General features: G+C 37.7%; 1 protein-coding gene across 1 annotated transcript in view; it reads right to left on the reverse strand.

Annotated features, from left to right (window-relative positions):
- The window catches only part of MPDZ (multiple PDZ domain crumbs cell polarity complex component), a 93439-nt gene that overhangs the window by 45839 nt on the left and 27226 nt on the right, over positions 1 to 20374 (reverse strand). The window contains exons 12-20 of the mRNA XM_067315718.1: positions 18538 to 18617; positions 17132 to 17278; positions 16258 to 16425; positions 15089 to 15274; positions 12176 to 12385; positions 9926 to 10042; positions 7174 to 7335; positions 3414 to 3701; positions 2367 to 2490 (exon numbers count right to left, since the gene is read on the reverse strand). Of these exons, the coding sequence (XP_067171819.1) occupies positions 2367 to 2490; positions 3414 to 3701; positions 7174 to 7335; positions 9926 to 10042; positions 12176 to 12385; positions 15089 to 15274; positions 16258 to 16425; positions 17132 to 17278; positions 18538 to 18617 (1482 nt within the window). The remainder of the gene's footprint in view (positions 1 to 2366; positions 2491 to 3413; positions 3702 to 7173; positions 7336 to 9925; positions 10043 to 12175; positions 12386 to 15088; positions 15275 to 16257; positions 16426 to 17131; positions 17279 to 18537; positions 18618 to 20374) is intronic.

Here is a 20374-nt window from a genome sequence, read left to right on the forward strand (position 1 = left end):
TATATACATACATGGCTACAGAAGGGAAAGATTGAACATATTACTCTACAAACTTATACTTTGGGAGACAGACTACAGAATATGACCTGGCTGAGTAGGTTTTAGAAAACAGCTCTAACCACCAGGGTACACAAACTCAGCCAGCCATACAAACATCTGCCTCTACATCTGTCTGAAAGAAAAAAATACTGTAACCTTAGAGAACAACACTAATATTCACTTGTGCTTTTTAGGACTCCTTCCAGAAACTACAGAGCTTTTACTGGTCTTGTCTCCGCAAATTCATTTGCAGCTGAGATTAGCATAGCTGTCAAGCTAAAAAAAGGTGGCCCTGACTAGCAAGGAGCTGTCCAATAATTTTCTTAGACACAGGAATATACTTGTCTATTTTGGTATGTGGAAGTGATCGTTTAACATTTTGGAAAGAACAAAAATCCATCTTCATGATGGCAATTAATATTAAAGAGGTGAAAGATTATGGAATTACAGAAGATTGGAGATTTATATTTAGGATTTTCCAGGTAATTATGTCAGCTGTGGTTAGGCTAGTTGCATTTCATATAATTTAAACATGGGTATATCAGACCTATGATACAGACACACAATGCCCCTGATTTATCCCTTGCTATTAGAGAAAGCATACTATAGAGATACACTGCCTGTCTTCTGCCTCCTAGATTAGTGGTGTTACAATGCTGAACGCATTACAGATGGAAATTGTAGATGCTATTCTAGGATGGATGCCCTAGTATTTACATTCACATAATCCTTCCAACAAAGATCTCTCTACAGATGTGCTCGCACAGATTACTCAGCCACATCTGAATGCAGACACAGTTCTGCACTGGATTACAGGTAGCACACATAGAAAAGCCAATTTCTTAGGAAACAACTAAAATGTGGTTTAAAACTCTGAGCCTATGTTTATTGTTTATGAAGCCAATAACACCATTTTACTAAGGCTGGCATAGCAGTACTTGAGAAAAATATGACTCCACTTTTCTATGGTGACATCCTCATTACAACATAACTGCAGCTCTGATATCACACATTAGACAGCTACAGGTGAAAAATGTAAATGTCACTGCCAAGTCATCAATGTATCACAGAAATCCTATCACAGATGCCCTCTTTCACATGGGTGCTCAGTGCTTTTATTTTTCTGAATCACACTCAAAAGCTTACAGCTCCAGTTATGGCTGGATTTGAAGAGCTAATGCAAGCTATGAGAGATGTCATTTAAAAGGAAAAAAAAAAGCCAGTTCTCAACTGAAATAATTGATGCAGCTGCAGCTTTCAACTTCATTCAGTGCTCTTGACTTAGCTCCTTTTGTAAAAATGAAAGTTAAAAGCAGTGCAGCCATGTGTGTAAATTGGTCACTGTGCCCAGGCAGCATACCGGACCAGAGCACAGACTGGAAGAAAAAGTCTACAGTCAAAACCCAGGAGAAAGCATAATGCATGTTCATAACGTGGATACAAAATGAAACGCTATTCTTGCTTTTCATGCTTCTAATGTCTGACAGTTCTCACCTCACCCCAGGCTTGTATTTTTATGCTTTATTGTGATATGTGTCATGAAATGTGCTTTGTATGCTCACAGCATTTACAATACCCATAGCCATATAGGAAACACACAGCTCTACTTTGCTAAGAGGTTATTACTAACAAAATTGTTTTAACAAAATCCAAATGCCTGGGACCGCACTGTATCCTGCTCTCTCTACTGACCTCACTGCCAGGCTGCAAAGTCAGTAGTTATTCAAGCAGTCCAAGCATCTGAGCTAAAGAGCTAAAGACGTTGCCCATTAAAGGGATCAATAATCTGATTTTTATAAATATTGGGGCACTCAAGGATACAAATAAAATTCAGTAGCAAGTAAGTGAACAGCTTGTTTAGACCTTTTGGAGTAATCCCAGAAAGCAGGATCCTTTGCTATTTAGCCACATTTCAAAGTCCAGTATGCAACCCTTTGACCAAAGCTTTTTTCATGCCACAGTACAGAACTCCTCAGCTATATCATGTTTTTTCATTGTATTACATAAGCTTATAGACAATAAAAAATAGTGTATTAAAATATGCTATTAACATCCAGGAGCAACTAAACTCCTTTATGGAAAAAAAAAGAAAATCTCATTGAGACTGGACACTTTACTTCTCTGTTCAAGGTGGTTACAGTTGGATCCACTATCATCATAGCTGAATAGACCAAGAGCTGCAAAGAATCAAATATTAATATTTTTTCATGCTTTCCACACTAAAATGAGAATGTTCAGTCACTTCTTTCAAAACAGGAAATACAGGAGAGAAATAGAAAATCATGTTCCTGAAGAGGTTACAAAAACGTTAATATTAGCTACCTTACCTAGACTTGAATTGCCTTTTGCGATAGTGATAGTCCTCTCATATACGCTTTTGACTGAATTCGGGACTGTGGAACTTCCCTCCACAGATACTGGGCAGCTCTTTTCCATTAAAAGCACTTGATCCTGACACAAAGAAAAATGACATCAGTTCAGAACACCAAGATGGAAAGCCTGACCTCAGTTCATCCTACCTTACACCAAAGCTAGGAGCATAATTAATACAGATTCCTTACACAGTCAGTGGAAAAGTCAATCCATCAGAGATCAGACTGACATATGTGAGGTTTCTTTTTTCATCCATATATTACAGAAAGTGTATTGCAAAGTATGGTCTTAATTTAGGGACATCAGTTACACTCTTAAAATTAGTGGGATGAATTTAGGGCTCCCTGACTCACTCGCCACAGATGTCTGACAATATGCCAAGACTTTGAAAAAAAAAAAAAAGGGCTGAAAAAAATATTATAAGAAACAATAGCTCTTGTAAGAATTCCTTAATAAATCACTGCATGGAAGGAATATAAACATGTATCATAGTCACTGTCATTAGGAAAAACTGTGTTTAGACACTATAGCATCACAGACTAATTTGTGAGCTGAACTGCATGACCTTGCGTGACCACCAGAACGTAAGGCATTCGCACAGATTCCTCCCTTTGCTTCCCAGTCCTAGTTTCTAGCTATGTGCCTCCCTCCCCCTTATGCCCATGCCTCCGCAGAGGTTAACAGGGGCAGAAGAAAAGCCTTGCTCTAGCAAGGCCAACTGTCCAACTGAGCTTCACCAGTGTCTACTGCCGTGAGAAACGAGCAGATTTTTATACCCCCATACCTCCAGTCTCTGGGAGAGGGCTACCTTTAAGCCACAAATCATCTTCCATTTTGGCTCTAATTTCATACGCTTTGATGTGATTTACCACATCTGACTCTGACATTTATAATCAAACAACCAGGCGTGGCTGTTAGCCAGTGTCAGTTTCTGTAGGAGACTTTTTATGATTTAATATAGTTTTTCTATGGTTATTTTTTTCTTTTTAAAAAATCTTTACTTTCCCAGTGGGATCCAGCTGCATTGTAGTAGCAAGGTTTGCATTTCGTGCATCTTCTGCTGCTGGCTGAGGTCCAGTCCAAGTCACTGTGTTTTCATTTTCATTTTGGTTGATATCCGAAACATCCAGAGGCAGAAGCTCTTTGTTAGTAAAACCAGTGGCTATTTCCAAGCTCTTGCCTGCTAGGGACATCTTCTCTCTCACTCTCTGATTCAGGTCCATGTCGTAAAGATTCTTGCTGGATACTTGGAAATCAGCTGCAGTGTTTGAGCTTTCCTCTCCAGCAGCCTGTTAAACAGAGCAGACAGTAAACAACAAACACTCTTTTCTAGTATAATTAAAATGTATATGTCATGCTAAAATCTTCAACAGAAACTAATTTTACAGACTGTAAATACATTTACTGTCACGGCAGTATCTTCAGTAGATCCCTACAGGCTTTTTACTATAAAATTTACTTGATTCCTCAGACAACTTTTTCCAATTCATCATACTAGCAATCAATGAGAGTAACTAGTAACATTACTGCCAAACATTAGAGGCCAAATTCTAATCTGAGGCTTACCAACATAACTCCACTAATTTCAGCAGTGTCAACTTGCATATTCTTAAACTAGACATAACTCCAGCAAGTTATTAAAGGGCAAAATCATCTTTCTCAGGGAGAAGAACTCTGTAAGACCAAGATCTTTATTCTCAAAATACACAGCAAACATAGCGAGGCAAGGGAAATTTCAAGCAGCTTATGCAATAAGCTTACAATCTGACAATCAAGTTAATTGAGTGAAATATATTTTGATATTCCTCTTATAGAAAGAAGGAATACAACAAAAAAAACCCTCAGTCAAACCTGAGCAAAAAATGATCATGGAGGTTTTGAAGTATGACAGCATCGAAATACAACACTGCTGTTACAGAAGTTTGGCAATTCCTACTTATTGCAAATTTCACTGATAATGGCTGCAGTATTAAGGTTAAGCCCACCATACAAAATTTGTTTGTATTTTCCAGATTCCAAGGTGCCTAACTTCATATATTCATATATAAGTGATTCCAATAATCACCTTCTGACCAAAAAAAAAAAACCCACACCCTTTAAATATTCCCTGTCTGAGCTTTCAAATAATGTTGAAAATAGGTAGGCCATTATTTATTAATAAGATTATCAAGGACACAAAGGTTCTATATCAATCCTAGTGATTTTTCTAACATAGTAAATGGGGACACGAGAATCTCTACCTATGTCTGTCTTAGCTTTTTAGCTACTGGTTCTATTAATACTTCTATTCCTTTTCCCAAAAGTTGGAAAAAAGCATGTTTCTCCAGTTTATTTTATGGAAGATATTAAATCAAAATTCACAAAAGCATTTTGTGGCGTTTTGCAACATTGTGCACCAAAGGTGTTAGAACTGACTTTCCTCATCTTTTCACAAAGTGCTTTAATGCTTGCTCTCTGACACATTTCTAAAAGCAAACAAATAACATAACTAAAGATATCAGAGGATCCACTTTTCAGACAATAAAAATACCACCTCCTGGAATATAACCATGAGCAGGCAGTCCCTCATGGGGGGACTCCCCTAATTTCAGTCATCCTCTAAACAAAGGTCTGGCACAACTAAATTAGCCTCAAAAGCAATTGCCTCTTTCTTTATGCCGTGCGCAAATTAACATTGCAGCTTTCTTGATATAAAGGAGCATCCAAGTACAAACTTAGGACATAGATGCAAGACAGCTAGTTCCTGTTTAGATGTCAATGCAAAAGCCATGCTTGCCAGAGTCCCGACAATTCAGTACAACCCAGCAAAAAGAAAGAAGGAAAAAAAGTGGACAATACAGGCAGCTATCTCTGGAGGAACTTGTACCCAGACAATTATTAAAAACAGTTCACCTGTGAACAACTGCTTTAAGTAACTTCTGACAAGATAACTGAGCAAAGCTTAAATACCATTAATCCGCATGATGTAATCAAGAAATCATTTCCTACCTTTTAGAGAACAGGACTCTAATCTATTTAAACGATTTCATAAGGTTTCAGTAACAGCTGGCATGTCTACTTTTAAGCCTTTTTATATATCCATTTCCAAATCAGTGAAAACATACTCATTACCAAAATCCAGATCATATGCAACATTTTTTCCATATGCTACTGGATATAAAGCAGCAGTATACACCCTTTCTTATTTTTGTTTCACTTAAAGAGAGGTCAATGCTTTAATCTTTGAAGATAAACATAACTTCAGGAATTCATAGCAGCAGGAATGTGTGGCCTCATTAGACCATTTATATTACTTTTCTTTAAAACGTTTTTACATCATCTATTTTAAAAGTGACAGCAAAGGCATTCAGAGCCTGTATTTCAGCCATCCTTATCACCAGAGATAGCTGAAATACCTCTGCATTCCTCATAGCATCTAATAGCACTTTTTTTGTTTACTGCATCTCTCACTTGCTTTAAAAGTCTTCTTTTAAGAACTGATTTCCTCACCATGTTTACTTCATGAAGTCATTCATAACTCTGCAGAGAGTAAAAATGCTATTTGATAAGTTAACAGTCAGTTCATACTGGCTCAAATGACTGCACAAAGAGGAACAGTGAAATGTCAGGACCACGATCTTCAAAAACAAAAAGTGAACAAAAGCCCTCTTCAAGTCAATCAATGCTGAAAATAACTCAAGACTTCTGGCAGCCTCAGCCCTGTACAGAATGTAAATCCAGTCCGTATCTCATAAAATGCTTCTCAGCATGCAATATGCATAATCCCTTTAAGTAACAATTAAAGAGTTAAACAATGCAAGCTGTCCCATTGGCACAGCAAAGATGTGCTCTACTGTGGATTAGGACAGTCCATTAGAAGATGAACTCAGCTTTCAGACAAGCGCCTGCAAGGGCTGAACACAGTCCAGAAAGGATAAAGACAGTTACTGAGACTCAGGTGTGGAGGAAAAAGAGGCAGCTACTCTGTGCAAGACCACGCACAGAGAACCCTGGAAGAGAGTTCCACGTTGCTATAGTTTCAGAGACCATGAATACTAGAAGAAAATACTTTAAAGATTCCGGATTAGAGAAATAAATCTGTAGATTGCGAAGAAAAAGGAGGAAGAAAAACCATGGAGAGAAACAAAACACTGTCACTGATATAAAAAACAATTCAACATAGGTATGTGACTGGCAAGAATAAAAATACTCTTACGGAACTTATCTTCATGTACTGACTTTATATACTAATGAATTAGCAACCAGAGGTTTGATATGCTACAGATGCACTTTTAATTACAGTGTCATTGTGAACAACTGACTCAAGAACACTGCAAATTATCAAATATTCTAACCACCTAGTATAAAAGCAAAACTTATTATGAAAGTTACTCTTGCTTTTTATGGCTAAAATACTATAGAGTAATGCAGGTACTTTGAGTAATCACTCTTTAAATAGCTCTGAAGTAGTAACAATTAACCTCTCTGCAGCAGACTGCTCACAATTTTAACATTGGAAATAATGACTGACTGTTCAAAACCTGACTATACAAAACACAGTCCCCACTTTGAACCCTCCAGCTGCCTCTGTCTCCAGTGCAGACATCTGAAAGACACCAGCGCTATCCCAGAACACAACTGCACCTTATCTGGTTCCAAATGTAGGTGCAGATGGAGCTGTGACAACACGATGCCTTTATATCTAATAATTCTGCTGCCACATAGAAACATTGAGCCTTGTCACAGTCAAGGTTTGTCATCCATAAAACCCATCCTCGTTACCTTGGGAGCTGACGACGGGAGAGAGAGGCTGTAGTTGAGCTCATCGCTGCAGGCGCTGCCACGCAGCGCTATCATGGACACCTGGAAGGTGCTGTCGTTGTCCGGCGAGTACTGCGAGTTGAAGGTGGACTCGTCTGCTAGGTCTGCCTCGCTGGAGTCCACCTAACAACAACAGCGATTTAATCAGCTGGGATCTCTCTTACCTCCACACCACATAAGCCCTGAACACGTGCACCTCAGCCGCTGCATACTGACTGACACTTCGCTTCTTTTTCTTTTTTTTTAATCTCCCCAGGCTTTACAATGGAATTTTATATGCACTGCACGGTACGCAAAATTTCTGCCTCTAGCTGCAATTCATGTTACTCCAACTTTAGAGGTTGCAAGGAATATGTGAAATAAAGTTGGAGTCTGAACTTAAATGTATTTTAGAGTTGACACAGGCTAATGCCTATTATTAGAAGTATGAGGTGTTAGGAAAATTCTGCTGTACTCCCTGTGCTCAATATTTGTTTTTGTTTCGGGATTTTTTTTCTTTTTTTCTTTTCTTTTACAAAAATTAATGATGGAACAATATAAAGCTTCACTTAAATGACACATTTCAGGAATGTTCCCCACCCACCCTACTTCACAGGTTTGGTTGCTTTTAAAAGCACACAAAAAATAATCCTCTGGAAAGTGCAATACTTTCCAAAACATTTATAAGAAACATTTATGACATACATGGTTTTATACTTTCATTTCCAAAATGTTCAATAACAAGCAGATTAATATGGACTGTTCTCCTATCTTACAAAAAGAAATGAAATTTTAAAAAGTGCTGCAGACATAGACAGTATTCTTCAATCTTTTTTCTTCTCTTTCCTCAAATTAAATAATTTTTTTTCAAGATTTCCATCTTTTCAAGTACTAGAGCAAAATTCAATCCTAAAACAACTTCACAGAGCTTCACATACCATACTTTGATTCTATTTTCATCCCCTCTGGTAGAGTTCAAGAAAGCAATGCATGCTAATATAAAACAGCTCAGTGATCTCAGAATCATGACTGTACTGAAAACTCTTGGGAAGAAACTAAGAGCACCCAGTCAATAAACTGCAGAGATGATATCTAACTGCTGTGTTGTTTAGGCTTTATGGTTAATCATGTTGTGAAATTATCATGGCAGATTCACAACAGCAATAATCTCCAGTGACACCAGAAAATATATTCTTTTCTGGAGGGTACAAATGATCCTTTTTTGTTTGTTTGTCTCAACCCCAAAGAACAAGCATCTAATTCACACTACTCCTTTGAGGTAATTTACTCCCAGTCTATCCTCTGGAAAATATATATTTGCACAATCCTAAAAAAGGATTGTGCAAAAAGAGGAAAGAACCTTAGAATTTGAGCGTAGGTTTATCAATGAAAATTAATTCCTTGTGAGTCCACCCTACAAGCCCATCCTCAGCTGTGTAATTGCTCATTCAGTTTCATGTTTTGCCCATTAAGTCAGAGAGTCAGTTTTGACAACTTCAACGATATTGTTACCTGCCATGCATTTTCACTATTCTTCAGCATTACTTTAAAACAGGTTTATATAAGTTACACACAGAAGTCAATTTTTTATGTCCTTAAGTTTTATTTGACCTCTTCCATGTATTTTTAATTAAAGTATATTTCTGATAACCTGGTTTCTTCATATTTCTTCTCAATGAGTGGAAGAAGTCAAATTCTGTTATTTTGAAATAATTAGTAGTCTAACTATTGCATCAATATACCAAACTGAGGAAGAGAACACAGGTAGTCTTCTTTAAAAGCACATTGTTAAAAACAGCTTGTCATTTGCAAATATGTCAAAAGATAACAAACACACTGGAATCAGTAATTCAGAGATTTTTCCATGAGGAAGGATCCATTTAACTATTTTTCTTGTTTGGTTTGGATTTTTGGGTTTTTTTTTTAATATATTAAATTCTATTGTTTAGTAGAATCTGCTTCCCTACTCATGCCCCAACAAATGCAGACATAATAAAATCCATGTCAGGCCCAGATCAGTATGAATAACCAGGAAAAAATAAACACAATTTGGGGTTTGGGGGTTTTGGGTTGTTCTTTTGTAGAGTCCTCTTTCCTTTGACTTTTTTATCTGAATTATTACTGGAAACTTCTGAGCTATATATAGCACTAAATACTCAGTTAAGTTGTATTCTTTGTACAAGTGAACACCCTTTAATCGTGCAAATCTCATAATCACTGATTGATGCCAAAGTCTAAAGAATACTATTAGGATGAAGTGTTGGCAACTTTTGAAGACAGACAGCATTCCTCATAAGGCTGGTTTACATGCAAAAAGAGAGTTCCAAAAACTTTTCAGGGTATCTGGGAAAGCAGAAAGAGGTATGTTATGAAATACAGGTGAAGAGATTTATTTATAAAGTAAGTGCATGAACATTACACAAGGCGAGATTTTCAAAGGGATGCTCAATGGATGCAAGCAGAAGTGGGTGGCCATGCTCTTTTGAAAATCTCAGCAAAATATTTCCTTGTTTTCCAGCAACTAAAATATCACAGGCCACATCCACAGCTCATGCAAACGAACAAAATCTCCAGATGCCTGTTTCCACCGTGTGGGGAACCATCCCAGCTATGGTGGAGGAATAGTGCATTGACAGTTAACGCTAAAAAGTAAGCATGAACAGCGACAAAGCAACCCTTTTTCATTACAAAATGCAAGGACTTAACGAAATCTTTGGTAAGTTGGGCCACTAACCAGAGCCAGCTCAGCACGGAAGAGGGCTGCATCAGCTGGGCCCTCCTCCTCAAGTGACTGGGCAGTGCGGAAAAAGCAATCTTCCTTAGCAGAGACATAGCCCTCTTCTGGTGACAGCTGCAGAGAGAACGAAGCTCTGAGTTGGATGAGTGGCCAGGACAGAGGACATGCAGAGTGCGTTATGTGAGGGAGTTCAGAGAGGCAAATGAATACCAAATGCAGCAAAGAATCCATCTCAGTCACAGCTACAGTGCTGGGTAAGTAAACAAACTTTGGTTTTGTGTTTTTTCTTTTTTTTTTAATTTACCTGAATTGATTCAGCTTCACAATGTTGTTTTATATGCACAAGTAATGAAAAACATGTATGCAGCTATCTCACAGTACCCATAGCTTATTCTAAATTCATTTTAGATTTCTGTTCATATTATTAAACATTTTCTAAAAACGCCCTTAAAGCTTCCACTAGGAACACAGCCCAACAGTAGAGGCATCGCTAGCCACAAAGTAATCATGTTAATAGGTAGGAAGACTGCATCCACTGCCTGCATTAAGACTGTAACTGCTGGGTGGAGCTGCCACAAAAGACTAAAACATACTTATCACTGAAAACCGGTATCTTTTCCCCACATAATCTGATTTTAGGTACATTTGTCCAGTATTTCAGAAAAAAACAGGGTTACTCAAAATGTTTAATTAATCAGCAAGCCTAATACGTGAAACGTTGAAGTCCAAATACTGAAGCTTTATGTGATGCTGGGAACAGCAATGGAACAACCACACAAGCCCTCTTTTGAGCTGACGTTTTCTTAAGCATAAAAATGTTGATTTTCAAGACATGTTAGTGCACAACATACAGTCTCCACTACAAAAAATAATTTTGCAAAGCAAGCTAAAAAAATGCCCTCTTACAGTGAAAAGGAAAGAAAAGTTTCTAGTAACTTAAAACCCACCCATTCCTTCCCACCCCCCCCACAGAAAACCACTAAGAACCAAAATTTGAAATCTGCATCCAGAGGGACTGGAAGACGAACATTTCATAAGAGGCAAAAGCAAATCCAAAACACAGCATTCGGGCTTCCAAAAACAGTGAGCCAAATCTTCTTTGCTCATATAAACCGGTGCCATTCCACTGATTTAAACGTAACATGCTAGGACCTCCAGTCCACACTTTGACTTTACTCTGGATAATTCAGGATAACAGTCAAAAGGATTGCACTGGGGTTTTTTAATCTGTTTCTCTGAGATGTCAGTGAGGAAATGAACATAGTTCAGGAAGCCCTGGGCTCTTTCTTTAACTGTATCCCTATGTAACCTTGAATTAGCTGTTTTCCATCCTGGGAAATCCTCTACATTCTCCTTTATTTGTAAATTATGGCACTTAATATATTAAAAGGTATGTGAACACTTAAATATTGTGCAAATGAGGACTCTTAGCTGTCCTGAACACAGAGAGTGAATTACTAAAAGATAACGGCAGGGATGCATAACTGCACAGCACCCTTGCGGACACACTATCTAGGTAATCCTGCTACTACTGGACCTTCTACTTCGAACTCCTTGCTATCCCTGAGTCATCATACAAAGCAAATCTTTAAGTTACTGAGCTCCCTTTGAAAACTGGTTAGTTATTTTTGCCCCTGGATGGCTAAAGAAAGACAGTTCTACACCTTCATTTTTCTAATTGTTAGAGATCATCTTCTGAAATCAAGCCCAACATTATTTATGGACATATCAAAATAACAGGTAGGCCCGTAGTGTCTGAGCTGAAGGCTACTTAGCATTCTTCTAACATAAAATGTGCAGTCTGAATACAAAAACTGCCTATGTGCTACACCTACAGCAGAGCAGACTTTGCAAAGCAGACTTTGCAAATTCCAGACAAACAACATAAAATTGACTTCATGCCACCATCTTACACATTTGAAGATTTTGTGAAGGTTACAAAATTATGCCTGGCAGCCTGTAGCCCTGAAAGACTGTGTTGGTTGCAAGATGCTTTGCTGCTTCCTCAGCTACAATCCCTGATCCAGAAGGCAAGCATGCTAGGTCCTGGAATCACTACAGCATTCATATGCTACACAGGCCCCTGCTATATGCAAGGAGGTACAGCAATCTGGTTAAGATAGTTTTCTGGATGCTTTGAGTCATCCAACTACACCCCAAAGCACGCAAAGTGTACGTGGAAGTCAGAACCACTATATACCGGCTTAAAAGATATGAAAAGTACCCATCTAACTCCCAAATCCTTACAGGCAGTGGTTTGGCAACTCCTATTTTAACTGTTCCTGCCGGGGCTCCTTTCAGTGCCTGCACTGCTTCTTCCAGGCTGCCGTTTTCCAAGTTGGTATCATTGACAAACATGAGCCGATCTCCAGGAAGAAGTCTGCCATCCTGCTCAGCCACACCACCAGGAACTAAGGACCGGATTACAATTACAGTGTTTGCTGGGTCCACGGGATCCTAATCAGATGAAAGAAGAAAAGCATTCCATTTTATTTATTCTTTTACGTCTTGAGAGGGTAATTTCTATGCATTAACTTTTAAGAATCGAAACCAGATCCTGCTCCAGACGAACCCTCAGCAGGTGCTTACCCTCCTGTCCATACAGTTAGGCTTGCCCCTATTTTCAGTTCTTAAATGTGAAAATTATTACTAGGCAATGCTCCATCTCCAGTATAAAATTCTGCTAAACTACAGAGTGCACTTTTTACTGTAATAAATAATTACACACCAGAAATTGAAATATTTCTGCTGTAGTGAAAACTTCACAGACTTAAGCCTCCCTTGGACTCAGCTGTCGGAACAAAGGGCTTATTTTCAAGAGCTGTTTTGTACTTCATGGCACCAGATCTCACTCAGCTGAGAAAGCACTTTATAAGAGAAAAGTCCTTGTGCATGCAAGACAGATAGCAGAATACCAGTACAGCACTCTTCAATCAACAAGACACAACAAAGAGAAGTTTGCTTTTAAAAAGAAAACTGCTTTATAGTCCCCACTCTCCAATACATTGATTTTGATAAACATGCTACCATCAAATACTTAAGAACAGGAACACATAGTTCTGTTGTAGCAGTTATCACAGGTGAATACCTTTGCATAATTCTTACAGAATTATATTCATAAGGAACATAAATACACGTTAATGCTACCAACACATTTAATTCACTTGTGTGCACGCATATTAAAAAAAAAAAAAGGAAATATAACACAGTATCAGCTTTACTGATACCAAAAAGAAGAGAAAAGCAAACATTTACAAATTAGCATGCAACTGTAACAAGTTTCCATGCCAAGATGTACAACTGAAAAGAGGCATACCATAAAATCAGCATCCAAAAATACAGAAATAAGAGACTGCTCAAAACTAATCTGAGAGAAAGTGGGAGAGGGAAGGAGGGAGACTAAGAAGCTCCTTGACAGCTCATGGCAATTAATGCAATAAGGAAACTGCCATAGAGCGATAAAACAATTTACAAGTTGAACCACAACCAGAATTGCTGAAGACATTACTTGGGACTGAACACTGTTTCCTCACTATTTTACCAACAAGTATTTACATGGTCATTTGAAATGACTGCATGACATATTCTTTAGAAAAAATCACCTCTGTAGTGTACATGATAGTTCTTTCCTAGGGTAAAGAGCGATATGAACAGGTCTGCCACTGTATAAAAATTGAGGAATGCATATCAATATGAACATAGTCCACAACTTTAGTCACTATTCATTGAAAATTAATTAAAAATTCAACAGAAATAGCAAAGAACAAATATAGAATGCATATGTACTGTAAATCTAGTTTATTGTTCGCAATCCCAGATGAAAGAATAAACTTCATTGACAAACTGAAAGGCTTTAACCACATTGCAGAGGAAAGAATACTGAACAAATAAATCACAAACATGAAATCCCAAATAGAGATAAGTAAGTTTCAGAAAGATTCCTATAACTGTAGGATATAATCAATCTAATTTAATAATTTAAGGCACTTCTCACAACTCTTCATTATTATCATCCATAAATGAAATGCAGTAACTGGCCATATGGGCAATCCTAGTTTGTTTCAACACTTAATAAGACATAGAAGGTTGAAAAACATGCCTTACTTTGTGATGACATGGACTGGAAATACTCAGGCTCAGCTGTGGTGTCTCAATTCAGGGCACCAAAAGTAACACATTAAACTGTAATCACTGCTGCATAGAACAGATATTTGACTATGCCTCTAATCTTCAGATTTTGTGCTCATTACTAAACCTCCCTGCTTTGCATATACCTTTATCAGTTTGCAAACGCAAAATATCACTAGGGAACAGAGTAATTCTAAGTAGTGCCCTGTGGGCATAATTTCCATCTGCAAGCGAACTCCGGATGCAAATAGCAACCTGCTTTTAAGGACAAGATCCAATGGAGAACTGGGTAACTAACACTGCTGCGGCACCAGCAATGGAGCAGAAGCCTATACGGACCACGGGAAGAAATTATTTGACTTTGGAAAAAATACTTACTGAAACAATAGGAAACAGAGAACAACCTCCACTCTACTTTCTCGCTAAAATTCAGGTGCCTGTCTTGAATGAAGGAGTGTTTGCTCTTGGACCTTGACACCCAGGTAGCAGACAGGTACTGAGCTGCCCTAGCATCTGGACACACCAAGAACCACAGACTCAGAAGCCAGGAGTTTTGAAGTCAAATGCAAAATGAACTGGAGCATTTAGGCATGTCCCGGTTAGACAGCAGCTAAGCGAGGGATTTTGGAATTGCAATAGTAAATCCTGCTTTAATCACCTAAGTCCTTTATTGGATCTAGTTCTAAGCACCCAACTGCAGGTGCAAAATATATGGCTAGATGCCTGAATATACTAAGTTGTGTGCATCATTCACTGCCCCTGGGGCACCAGAAGATGAGGTTTCTGAAGATCTAGTATACTACTGATTATTTTTCTGAATTAATATGATAGAAGCTATAGTCTTAATACAGTAAGAGGAATAAGTAACACAGCTAATGGAGTGCCTGCTAACAGTGACATCCACATAGTTTTATTATATTGTCTAGCTTACATTAACATTTACAATTAAAAAACATATTTAGATCACATAATGAGATTCAAACAAGGCAAAGTATTGTGTTCTCTGCTCAGAGGAGGGAATATCGAAGTTACCTGGTAGTCTAATATGCTAAATCCAAGTCCCATACTCCCTTTCTCCAGCAAAATGTGCTGTACTTCTGTTTCCCACATCGCCAAGGAAGAGCTTTGCACCTCTTCCATATTCTGATCCTCATCAGTGATTTCCAAAACTCTTCCCTCTGTGTCCGAGGAGCCAATGAATCCCAGTTCTACATGAGCCTGGAAAAAACAGAGAATATCCACCAACTGCATATATGCAAACGTTCATGAATTAGCAGAGACTAAACTCTGTTCACCAAAAAAAGATAAAAAACTAAGTGATGTTTCCCTGAACACAGAGAAAGTGTAAGCACTCAGTATAGTTAACAAACATGTCTGACATATCTAACATAGAAATCATGTATCTTTGTAACAAAAGACCTATGCTGTAAATATATTAAAGCACTCATTGGCAAGAACATTTACAAAATGGAATTTCTGTCAAACTAATCACTTTAGAAAACACTCATTAATATTTTTATCTAAATACAAGGCAATACCTGTTACTAAATGGAACATTAAAAAAAGGCCTTGATCTAAACATACTACTACTGACAGGAGTCAAAACATTTAAAAAAAGAAAACACACAAACACACATGCACATATACACAGGCACATATGTTTTACTATTCCCTTTGTTTCATAAAAAGCCTAACAACAATGAGCCAAATTTTGTGCCTTGCCCAGAACTGAAATTCATTGTGACTCTTTTCATAAAAATACCCTTTCTACATGTTCAGCACACCAGGTTGCCCAGAGCTTTGAAGCTATGAATGACAAAAATGTGTATGCCAGAGAGTGTACACTGAGATCTACAGAAAAGAAAACCAGAAAGCTAAGTTCAAAATCAGATTTAATATATTCAGACTCTAAAAAACACATAGTTCAATTTGCTATACCAACACAGCCCACCTGCAGAACAGACGTTAGGTACTTGGGCAGATATTCTTGGATTCCAGATTTTTTTTTTTTGCCCGGGGCTTACTAGTATCTATAGCTTCTGGTTGTCTTAAATTGGGGTCACTGAATATAACTTGTCTTTTTCTATTTATTTGATTCCAAATCCCCAAATACTAAAAGGTCCTTCTAAATCTTCTATATTAACTTTGTATGTTTTGCTCAAGGAAACATTTCTTTTCTTAATAATTTTAAAACAAAATACCTTTTCTGTGAGCTGAACCTCAGAGAGACTTAGACTGTCCAATACTTCTGCGTGACTGATAGGGGAAGCTACCGGACGGCAGCACACCATTGTCACCTTAATAGGCAGTTCTTTCAAGATATTGACCACATCCTTGTGATTTTCTCCAAGCAAGGAGATCTCATTTACCTCAAGAAACAAAGAATAAACAATGTTTAGTAGAAGTATAATGAAAAATAATAAAAAAGTTTAAAAAATACTATCAACAGAAAATGTCAACGATTCTGCTGGATTTTTTTTAGTAGAATTGACACCTAAACAAGTTTCGAGATGAATGGATAAATCCCATAAACTGCCCACCTCAACCTTACAAAAACCATGAACACTGGCACTTCTTAGGCAAGAACCCCCAGGTTTACAATACAGAAGATATGAATACGAAAGAGAGTGGAATAAAATAAGGAACATTAGCACATTCATGTGGAAATTGGCATATTAAGCATGAAAACAGATGGATCGTTTTGATTTCCTGTATTCGTGGGAAGGAAATTCACATTTTAATTCCAAGAAAATGGTTTAGAAAAGAGTTGTTTACTCCTGTCATGGGGTAGTGATATTTCTATTAAGTCTTAACTCTTTTGTTGAGTATACTTTTTTGGTCACCTTGAATTATATCTCTGAAAAATCAGCTATTAGCTGAGAGATGCATGTCATATTTATTTACATAAATAAATATGCATAAGAATGCATATGAAGTGATTGCTCAAACACTTCTCGTTAGGGCTGATATGCAATAAGATAAGCTACATTCCCAAGTCAGAACCTGCGAAAAGCAAGTCATTTCACAAGAATCTTACTGAAGGCAGACTAAGATAAAGTCCAAATTTTTTCTTACTTCCAGCAGCTCATCTCCACTAAACAGCATACCACTTCGTCCAACTGGCCCCTCCGGTAAGATAGATCTGATGAAATGATGTCCCACTGTAGCTTCAAGGCTTATCCCTAACCCGCTGCTTTCACTAAATTTGTTAACTACAACCACCTAGAAGAAGATAAAGTTACTTTTGATATATTTAAAGCCATATTTGTTACTTTCCACTTCAATTCACATACAATGAAGTGAATATTTCAGAAGTGAGGAACTAGAAATATGGTCGTGTGTAATGCAACGTTTCAGGCTGCAAAAAACATTCAAAGGTATTAGTTTGGGTTCTATATTTTGTAACAACACTAAGGGAAGTAACAACAGCAGCCAAAATAAATCAACCAGTTTTAACTTCCCAGTAAGATGAAAAGCACTGAGAGGAAAATACAAATACTGCATAAAAATTGAGATGTACAGGCCATATTCAGTGAAAGTTATGCAATCACAAAATAGTAAGACTATTCTGGAAAGAAAACTACTGCTACGGATTCACAGTATTGTTCACAAAGAAACCAAAATACACATTTGGAGTAACGTGCCTATATTGCCCCATGTGTGAGGATAAAAGGCCAGCAAGATAGATCTACTTTTTTACCTTTCTTTTTGTGGTGCTTCAGATTCTGAGGCAAGAACAACCAAAAAGTCCTGCAGTGCAGAAACTGAAACAAAATCTCATCCAATATGATCTCTGTAAAATGGGGAAGAGGCTATGTGCACTCAAATTTGAATTTGTGCAAAAATGCTTGGATCAAGGGAGTCAGGTAAAAACTGTAACTTTCGTCACAATAAATGCATTATTTCAGCATATGCAAGCGGAAACCGTATGTGACAAACACATACATAACAGAACAACTTTTGTAGAGAATAGAGTTTGGGGCATAGAATTTTGAAATAAAGTCCTAAACTCAGACATTGGGTTTTTTAGTTGTGGTTACAGTAGTGTCCTACATGTTATTCAGATGACTACATCAAGTGACGAATTCATTCAGTATATAGGATGGGTAGGAGGTTTCAGACACTAGCTTGAAATTCTAGCCAATCAAGTGAGTCTTGATGTTCATCTCAAAAATTTATTTTTCCCTAATACACATTTACCCCCCAGGCAGGTACTAAACCTGCAAAACAGCTATCAGTCCTCAAAGGCATATCAACCCTTGAAGCCTGTGATTATTTTTCCAGAGTCACTGAAGAAAAATATATATCTGTATTCAAAATTTATAACTGAAATAAAATCATCTCAGCAGATTAAGGAACATATGAATGCATTGTATATATAAAGACACAAACACAATGTATACTATACATATCTATAGGTAACCAATGTAATAGACAGATGGATCAGAGGCATTTAACAATAGTAATCAAAGTTTACTCACCACTATCTCATAACTTGAACCCATAATTCTCTGCCATTTAGTCTTCAGAGCTACTTCTTCTGCAGTAGTTAACTGAAAATCTAAAAGTTATGTCTGAAATTACTATGATGCAAACTAAACATTCTTGTCTATTCTTATCACTGGTAAAGTAAGTGGGTCATGCAGAACTTCAGAACCATTCCATGACATCAGCACTCTCCCAGGTGTCTGTAAAAACTTGACAAGTTTTGCCTCACCAAATTTAGATTAACAGGAAGAAAAACTTTCAAAAAGATGAGGTAATGACATTTTGTCCCCCTTCAGCTCATAAGTTCCACCTGCACTTGCGGACAATACTAGATTCAGCATACTAATTTGCAACAAATAACACCAACAAATTATGTTGTTTGTTTGTTTTGCTGCCAATATTCCTCACCCCTCAGGTTGCACTTCAAGTGCCGAGGAGGGGCAGGGACCCCAGCTCTCACACACCGCCGGGTGTCGAGAGCCGCAGGCTGCCCACGTGGCTCTGTTCTAACACCGAACCTGTGCTGGGCATAAGCCATGGCCAAAACTTCCACTCAGCTCTTACATCTTCAATACCGTTTCCTACTTTATGCCTCCCAGCTGGCCTGTTAAGGGCTGGTAGTCAAATAGCACTAAATTAACCTCCAGCCCCCAAAACTAACTATATTTTTTCAAAGGACAAGTTTTTAAACTAGCCTCAGTATTTAATAATTTTATTGAAACCTTACTAAGAGAATGGGCACAAAACAAATGAAAAATTTACGTGCCCCAGGCATCTGTTAAATCAGGCTGATGTGGGCTGCTCAGACTGAATTGGTGGGCTAGCTGAAATACCAATAGCCATGACACTGCATACTGTTCCTTTCGGACAGACCCTGCATATATGTGGACAAACCTTTACAGAAAGTGTCCAAGTGGGGAAAAAAAAAATCAAACAAACTGTTCTCAAAACTGTGAGAATGACTGTAAAAGATTTTTTTGAAACTGTAGGCCCTAGAGGGCAGTGAGAGAATGCAAGTCCCAGCTCTCTTTTTTTTCCATTAGATTCACATCCACACACACATACAAAGAGAAATAATTCTAACAGTCGAAGACTAGCAATGAAATGCTTATTGGAAGAGAAGCCGAGAAGAAAAGGAATGATGCTGTGAGAAATACAATGACAGACAAGAAATCAAACTGCAGCAACTCTTAACTTGATCGGAAGTTTATCTACAAGCTCAAACTACAGAGAAATTGTCTTCTGCTCATTTTTCTCCTCATTCAAACAGCTTAGATTCTACAATAGGAAACAAAAAGCAGTATTTGGATGGAATACCTAATAAACACAGCAGATTTAACAGAAACCTAATTATTTAAGTTAGAAGGGCTGTGCTGCTCACACAGGAAATACCAAAGTAAACTCTTCAAATCTGAATGCTCATTGCAGGCAAAGGCTAGGATCTTCATACAAACATAAACAGGTAAGTTCCCAACTCACACTGATTTCAGTTAGAAATGAAAGTGGCTAATAGCCCTATAAAGTGTTTTAAACCTAGTCATTGCTCTGAAATTTTATTAAAAATAAAGCCAGCTGCTTAGATGCTGTGTGGCATTCAAATGTGATGGTACTTTCCCAAAATCAGAATACCTGGCAGTGTCTGGAGGAAAGCTTTTAAAGAGAAATTCTTCAGCTTTCTAGAATAATGGAAGTAGAAGTTATGAAAAGATACACAGAAGAGATGTATGTTACAGAACTCATATGGGTGATGTTTTTCAGCTCCCCTCTAGCTCCAGAAGCAAGAAAATGTTATGACACACATCAAGTGCTCTATAGATTTGGAAAATGCAT

Source organism: Apteryx mantelli, chromosome Z, assembly GCF_036417845.1.
Source record: "Apteryx mantelli isolate bAptMan1 chromosome Z, bAptMan1.hap1, whole genome shotgun sequence".
NCBI classification, from domain to species: Eukaryota; Metazoa; Chordata; class Aves; order Apterygiformes; family Apterygidae; genus Apteryx; species Apteryx mantelli.